The 8059-nt window shown below is 39.5% G+C and overlaps 1 protein-coding gene across 1 annotated transcript in view; it reads left to right on the forward strand.

The window, feature by feature from the left end:
* The window catches only part of Col19a1 (collagen type XIX alpha 1 chain), a 409660-nt gene that overhangs the window by 330950 nt on the left and 70651 nt on the right, over positions 1 to 8059 (forward strand). Inside the window, exons 19-23 of the mRNA XM_008856281.2 lie at positions 747 to 809; positions 5524 to 5559; positions 6567 to 6602; positions 6695 to 6748; positions 7452 to 7505. Coding sequence (XP_008854503.1) covers positions 747 to 809; positions 5524 to 5559; positions 6567 to 6602; positions 6695 to 6748; positions 7452 to 7505 — 243 coding nt within the window. The remainder of the gene's footprint in view (positions 1 to 746; positions 810 to 5523; positions 5560 to 6566; positions 6603 to 6694; positions 6749 to 7451; positions 7506 to 8059) is intronic.

Consider the following 8059-nt stretch of genomic DNA (forward strand, 5'->3'; position numbering starts at 1 on the left):
ATTTTACAAAAATGAAGTTGGAAGAAAAAAAATTGGAAATACATATCCTCTATGTTACGATTCAAGGGGTTGTTCAAGGATCCTGGAAAAATGCTAAAAGAAAATACAATTCTAGAATCTGCTGAAGTGTGATTAGTGATACAATTCTTTCTAAAGTATGATCTCTCAAACTGTATTTTCTGAAATTACTCTTTATATGTCACATACAAATCCCTCTTCGGGATTTTTGACCAGAACATCTCACACATTTCTAAGCTGCTGCTGTCACCATATCAACAAGAATGCTTTCTTTGTCCACAGCCAGTCATCGTCCAGGCAGCTCGAGAAAGACTGGGGACAGCTGGCAGACTCATTTTTCTTCATATCATTACTGACTCCCCCAACACCTAAAAAAAGAAAGAAAGGCTTGAAAAAAATCAAGTGCAGATTGTTGTGTCATTTAAACTCAAAAAGTTATTTTTGCTACACTAGAACAAAACTATATTTTTTTCTCCTCTACATGTCTTGTCCTTGAAAAATAATTAACATTGTTCCCCATTAATTTGAAAGGTCCTAATGAAATGTTACAGATTTCTGAAAGACCCGAGGCATTGAGAAGTGCCGGAAGACACATTGTTGGGCAAACAGCCAGACTAGATTCAAAGCTTCACCATATCTCCTTGATGCAGACAGAATTCTGTGGGTTGAAGAGGTTCTTTGAGTGCCTCCTGTAAAAAAAAAAAATCTCTTCTGCTTTTTCTTGAAAGGGTGAAACGGGACTGCCAGGATTTCCAGGGTCTGTTGGCCCTAAAGGACAAAAGGGAGAACCTGTAAGTATTTTAGCTTTGAGGAAGGAGGAGAAGGAGGAGGAAGAGGAGGGGGAGGGGGAGGGGAGAAGGAGGAAGAATTAAAAATATTTTTCCAAATCAACTCCAATTGCACAGACCTTTGTTGACCCGAACATGACATGCCAGGCACTAAGTTAACCCATTTAATAAATAAATCCCATGAGGTGAGCTAGTATCATACCCGTTCTCCAAATGAGACAGACAGAGAGAGGTTATTAGTTTTCTCAAGTCACACATATGTAGACTGGTTCTAGAACCCAGGCTTTAAAATCGTTAAGTTGTCCAGATATGACTAAACACTGTATCTAAAATGAAACTCACAATCAATATATCCAAAAAGTGGTGGAAACTGATCTTAAAACTCAGTTTCTCTCTCTGCTCAAACAATGGTTCCAAAGTTATTTTATTTTCTGGCGTTTGTGAGATCAAGTGACTTCCCAAACCACATTTTAGTATTGCTGTGGCCAGTTTCTTTGAAAACTTCTCTATTGGTGTGGGGGTAGGGAGGGAGGAAAAGGTGGGGGAGAGCCTACCATATCTTTTATATTCAAATATGACCTCCTGAAGAGATTGTGAAAGCTTTGTTACAAAAAAATGACTTCTTGAATTTATTTCTCTGTGTGTTTGTGTGTGTACATGTTCCTATGTGTGCGCATGTGTGTACATGTGCATGTGGAAGCCTGAGGTCCACATCTGGTATTCTGGTATTTTCTTTTACATTTCACCTTTTTTTGTCTTGGTTCTCCTTGAGATGGGGTCTTCCTGTAGCTTCAGCTGGCCTGGAACTCACTACGTAGACCAGGCTGGCCTCCATCTCACTGAGATCTGCTTGCCTCTGCCTCTGAATGCTGGGATTAAAGATGTATGCCATCACACCAAGCACACCTCACTTTTTGAGACAGTCTCTCACTGAACCTGGAGTTTGCCAATTCAGCTATCTTGGCTAGCCAGCAAGCCCCAGGGATCCTCCTGTCTCTGCCTCTGCAGTACTTGGACCACAGGCATATAATTCTACAGCCTGGCTTTTGTAAAAGTGAGGTTGGAGCTCGAACTTAGGTCCTCAACAAGTGCTTTACCATGTCCCCAACCCTGACTTTTATTATTTAATGATGCTTATTACAAAATGAAAGGGGGGCTAGAGAGATGGCTCAGAGGTTATGAGCGCTTGCTGCTCTTCCAGAGGACCTGGGTTCAGTTCTCAGCACTCACATGGTAGCTCACACCAGTCCTTAATTCCAGTTCTAGGAGATCCCACTCACTCTTCTGGCCTCTTCGAGCATCAGGCATGCATGCAGTACACTTGCTACATATATACAGGCAAAGCATTCACAAAATAAAAATAAAAACAAAAAAAATCTTTAAAAAATAAAGAGGTAGTCTTTAAGAATCAGCAAGGTCTAGGCTTGATAGTGCACACCTTTAATCCCAGCACTTTGGAGAAAAAAAATAAAAGGGCATGTGGATCTCTGAGATCAAGGCCAGCCTGGTCTACATAGCAAGTTTAACAACAACCAAAACAAAACATCAGCAAGAACTGGTCTTTTATTTCAAGTGCAAGATATCTTTTTAAAAATCACTTTTACCCACTTTCCGGAGTGAATTAGGGATACTGGTTTTGGGGGGAATTAAGAATAAAGAGTTCACTAAAATACCTGCATGACAAACAGAAAAATCAGTAAAAATATTCAGTGCTGCAAAGCCAAGTTTCTCTACTCCAGCCTAATACTTAGCAGACATCTTTAGCAGTACTGTTAATTTTCTCCAGCAGCTTTAAAATCACTACTGTACCCAAGAACCCGATTATTCAACCTTCAGCAGTTACCCATTGTCCTCTGTGTCTTGTCCAGGCCTCCTGCAGGATGCAGATCTGACATCCTGTAACAGTGTTCAACTGAGAATTCAAAGGCTGTCTGGGAACTCTCACGTCACTCTTCCACCTACCCACTCATTCCTGTGCCCAATTTATACCATCTTCTAACCACTTTGGGGATTCACCACTGCCCCCCTTTCAAGTGCAAACACTCATACCCACCTTATTTTTAAATTCCTGGGTGAAGCATGAAGGGATCTGGCATGTAAAGAGATTTGTAAGGCAGAAAAGAATCTTTAGTGAGTTACAGCCATGCTTCTCCAATGTGAGTGTGGACCGGAACCCATAGATTCTCACTTAATAGTCTGGGGCAGAGCTGGAAAGCCTACATTTCCCACAAGCTCTGATAGGGTTGTTGGACGAATTCATGGTTCCTGAGGGAATCAAGGTTTCTTCTTAGGGGATTCTCTCTGGCTTCCTCTCTCCCTTCCAATGTCCAGAGGAAGCCCAGCTGCTCCTTTGGGACCCACTTAATCATCTTCCTTCAGTAGCAGTAAACTTCTTTTCCCAATTCCTCTCCTTGCCAATTCCCTCTCAATTCCTTAATTAGCCTGCTTCTTCTATACATTGTTGCTTGCCTCCATCCCTCCCCACATCAAAGGAAACCCACACATGTTACATTATTATGCAGAACAGTGCATTTCTTTTCAATTTTTTATTCCAGAACAGAATCTAGACTTGATTTTGATTAACAACCAGGCAGTCCAAAGACAAGAGTAGTCACCATTCTAAGTAGAATTTTGAATCACTGCCTTGAATAGCAACTTTAAAGAGGCCATCTTTCCCCTACTACTAGGCATTTAGAATATTACTACATGTATAAAATATAAGAACTATAAAATACACAAGATCAGGGCTGGAGAGATGGCTCAGTGATTAAGAACACTGACTGCTCTTGCAGAGGACCCACATTCAGTTCCCAGCACCAACATGGGGGCTAACAACCATGTGTAACTCCAGTTCCAAGGGGATCTAATGCCCTCTTCTGACCTCCAGGGGAACTGCATGACATGGGTACACTTACATACATGTAGGCAATACACTCATATATATAAGAAATAAAAATAATAAATAAATTTTTAAAAATAAGCAAGATCATCTAGCTGAAATTCATTATTTTATGAATAAGGAAAGGAAGGTTCTACAAATTCAAATGGTTTATCCCAGATAGTATCCAACAGAGCTATGACTAAATATCAAGCCTGTAATCAGCCTGATGGCTGCAAATTATCTTAGTTGAGGTGGATTTTGAGTCAGGACTTGTGGTATAGGTCCGTAATCCCAGTTTTCAGGAGACTGAGGCAGGATATACTAAAACAATTTCTTATTTTCACCTGAGGATTAACTATGATAATATGTATATACTTATTAGAACAATGCTTGATACTTTCTAATAACTCAATAAATGTCAGCTCTTACTCTTATATCTGCATTACTTTACATGCCCTAATTTAATAAACTTTGTTTGGATATCAACAATGTAAAGGTCTTGTGTGACACCAGAGATGCTGATTGTCAAGATGAATTATATCTCTATACTAACAAAACTTTAAAATGTATTTTTTATTATTTTAATTTTGTATGCATGAGTGTATTGCCTGCTTGTGTGTAAGTGCACCCTTGTCATGCAACACCTGTGGAGGTCAGAAGAGGGCATCAGATCCCCTGGAACTGGAGTTACAGATGGTTGTTAGCCTCCATGTGGGTGCTGAGAACTGAATCCAGGTCTTCTGCAAGAGCAGCCAGTGGTCTTAACTGCTGAGTCATCTCTCCAGCTCACTAACAGTTTTTAACCAAGACCAACAAGTAAAAAAAGAAGACTAAAGTATAGTTGAGGATAGGGAGCTATGACATGTCAATGTTGCTGAACCTCCCTTGTTCCTTGAAATAGGATAGCAGGATCATTTACACAGCATTTCTGTGAAGAGTAAATAAGATGGTGAGCAAGTGACTCTGAGGGCAGAAGTTACTAAGAGAAAGCTTCCGTGTGTGTGTGTGTGTGTGTATGTGTGTGTGTGTGTGTGTGTGTGTGTGTGTGTGTGTGTACCTGAAGGGTAGGCCATGGTAACTTAACTCAGTGCCAGTAGGGAAACTACTGGCTAGAGAAGATTGCCCCTCAAAGCTTCTGTCTCTCCCTTCCTTAACCCCAACAGCAACCATCATGAGTTCCACACACTTGTACTGTTGTTTACTCAATAACTAACCCCTTGAAGTCATTTTCATTAGAATAAAACTAAAACTTAGAAAAATATTATTTAAAATAATGATTTTAGGGCCCAGGTGTGATAGCACACACCTTTAATCCCAGCACTCAGGAGGCAGAGGCAGGCAGATCTCTGTGAGATCGAGGCCAGCCAGGTCTACATGGTGAGTTCCAGGCCAGCTGGGGCTAAAGGGAGACCCTGTCTCAAAAAAATAAAATAAGATAAAATAATGATTTTGTGTTTTAAATATAGTTAGCCCAGCTGGGACAATCCCCCCGGATGTCTTTTCATTTAACTCTGGTTGCCATCATGTGGTTCTACCTCCGATTGCACTCGCATGATTGTGCATAGTCATCTTTGGGCAATAGGAAGCTTAAGCCTTGGGCAGCATTTCAATTTGCCTTCTACTTGGGACTATGTAAATATTATCAAGATGATTAACTCCACGTTCATTAGAAATATGAAGGAATCTGTAATTATACTCACATGCTCCTGTTGGCTACAAAATACACTGTGTGAAGTTGAAATCTCAGTGTGGCCTACAGGATGCAACACGCAGAGGTACAGAGTTGACTTCTAAAACCATTTATAAATTGATTCTGGTTTCTATCCATGTTCCTAGGGGGAGCCTTTAATGAAAGGTGAAAAGGGAGATAGAGTAAGTAGATGTGTTATCGCTATCTTGGATTTCCTATTTCATTGATTTCTATCTCTAATTTTTCATGTCTATCTAGAGCCTAATACATTTTATAAATTAAGCTTCCTGAATATTTCACTTTCTTCTATTTTTTGACTCTTTTATTTTTTTAATTTTATTTAGTGTTATCATGTTATAACGTTTTAACATTTAACTTGAATTATATAGGTTCTCTTTTATATATTTTTATATTAATTTATTTATTTTGTGTGTGTATGTATGTGTGTACCACTGTGCATGTATGAAGGTCAGAAAACAACCTGTGGAAGTTGGTTCTCTCTTTCCACCATGTGGGTCCCAGCAATCGAACTCAGGTCATCAGACTTAGCATCAAGTGCCTTTACCTGCTGAATCATCTCACCGCCCCCCCCAAACCTGTTTATGTTAACCCATTGCTATTAGTTACTGGGCATGAATGTTATAAAATATATTAAATGAGAATACTTAAAATATAAAAATAAAATAGATGATAGAGGCTTTAAAATATTCTATTATTGACACAAATTAGATACATCGAATAAGTAATAGAAAACAAGAAAAGCAATCCGTGCTGTTTTATATACACCTTTTTCTGTTGGATTAAGTACCTTCACAGTACCCAGGAGCAGAATCAGTGGCAAACATCACCTGGGAGTCAGCATTCTCCCATATCTCTCATCTGAGGGTTTAGTCCAAAACTGGGGCATGAGATTACTTGGTGAGTGAGAGCGAAGTCAGTTAAATGAGAGTGCAGTGTTTGCTAATGCCACATGATCTCACAAGTGAAGAAAGAAAATGAGAAATAGTTTACTTACTAGCAACAAGTACCTTGAATCATGTTTTAGAGTGAGCTTTGCTTGATTTCATGTCTGATTCTATGCTGTCCCTCTAAGTTGTGTGTTAACTAGTGGAAATTCAATTAATGTACCAAGATGTCTAGCTCTGTCTGGATTCAAGCATGAACCATATGGTGATTATTTCATTTACAGGGAGAACCTGGCCTAATAGGATCACAGGGAATAAAGGTAATCTGACATTTTTCAGTCACAGCTGCAACCTTAATAAGATGGTAAAAACAACAGTAACATTGAACTTTGCTTCCCCTTCACATGTTTAGGGAGAATCTGGAGATCCTGGTCCACCGGGTTTGATAGGAAGCCCAGGACTGAAGGTAAAGAAGTTTTCAACAGTGTACAAGAAGTAGCTAGCACATTAGGCAATAATGTGGGGATTATAGCCTTCTGTATTCAAAATGGCTTTAGTGTGCCACTCCTTTTCTTCACAGATGTTAGCAGAGATTTTTGTCTTGTTTCCATGGTGATCTCCCCCCCACACACACACACTGGCTACATTTATTACACACATAGAAGCTGAGCCTTTTGGTTCACAATAGGATTTTAAAATTCTTTTTCAGAGAAAATTCACAATAGCATCCACAAAAGCTTTAAGAGTAAACAATGTCAGTTAAATCTATGACCCTGAGCTGTATTCTTAAAAGGAAAAGGATTCAGGATTCTGTTTCTACACTAAAATTATACATCCCTGAGATGCTGGAGCTTCCCATGGGAAATTCTATAGCAGTGTCTCAAGGAAGAATAGTTTGGAAGAGATGTGGGAGAGAGTCACCTGGTGTGTTCTCAGTCAGCAGATCAGGTGAATTACCTAGTTATCACCTGCTGATAAAAACAGACCCATTAAGTGGAACATCTTGAAACCATCTTGGTAAACCCAGAGCACCTTTCAGCATTATATACAGAAGACATAATAAAGAAAGTCCATCTTTGTCCAAATAAAGGCCACACTATTCAGGTACAACATTCAGGTACAATCTATTTTTAAAGCAAAGTTAAAATATATATTGCCTTCTATTTTAGGGTCAGCAAGGACCTGCAGGTTCCATGGGGCCCAGAGGACCACCAGGAGATATTGTAAGTATAGCATCTGAAATATTTTAAAGTGAAATTGAAACTAAGCTACGTTTTAAAGAATGTTAATATTAACTCATGAGCTGAATTACGCTTTATTTCCCAATGGCATGGGTCATCTCCAACACCAAAACTGAACACATGGATTGTCAGGCTACTGGGAAGGTCTGTCTCTAGGGGTATGTAATCATGCAAGGTCTCTTGGAATGGAGCCTAATAAACCAGTCTTTGAAACTCAAGTACTAAATTATCATTTGAGACAAGCTTGTCAGTAGTTTGCCTGCAATAGGGAAAACTGGAAGACCAAGAAAGATAGCAAGAATTCCAATATGATTTTCCAGTATAGCACAGCTTTGGGCTCAAATCTCCATCCAAAGAAAGCACTTCGAAAGGTTTTGTTTTTCTCTAGCAAGAGCCTTTGACTTGAAGTATTATGTATTTCAGTAATTCAATTGAAGGAAGATCTTGAACCTGAATGATAAACTCTCTCCCTCTCCTCTCTCCCCCTCTCTCTCTCTCTGTCTCTCTCTCTGTCTCTCTCTCTCTCTCTCTCTCTC

Source organism: Nannospalax galili, unplaced genomic scaffold, assembly GCF_000622305.1.
Source record: "Nannospalax galili isolate Female #2095 unplaced genomic scaffold, S.galili_v1.0 scaffold206, whole genome shotgun sequence".
NCBI classification, from domain to species: Eukaryota; Metazoa; Chordata; class Mammalia; order Rodentia; family Spalacidae; genus Nannospalax; species Nannospalax galili.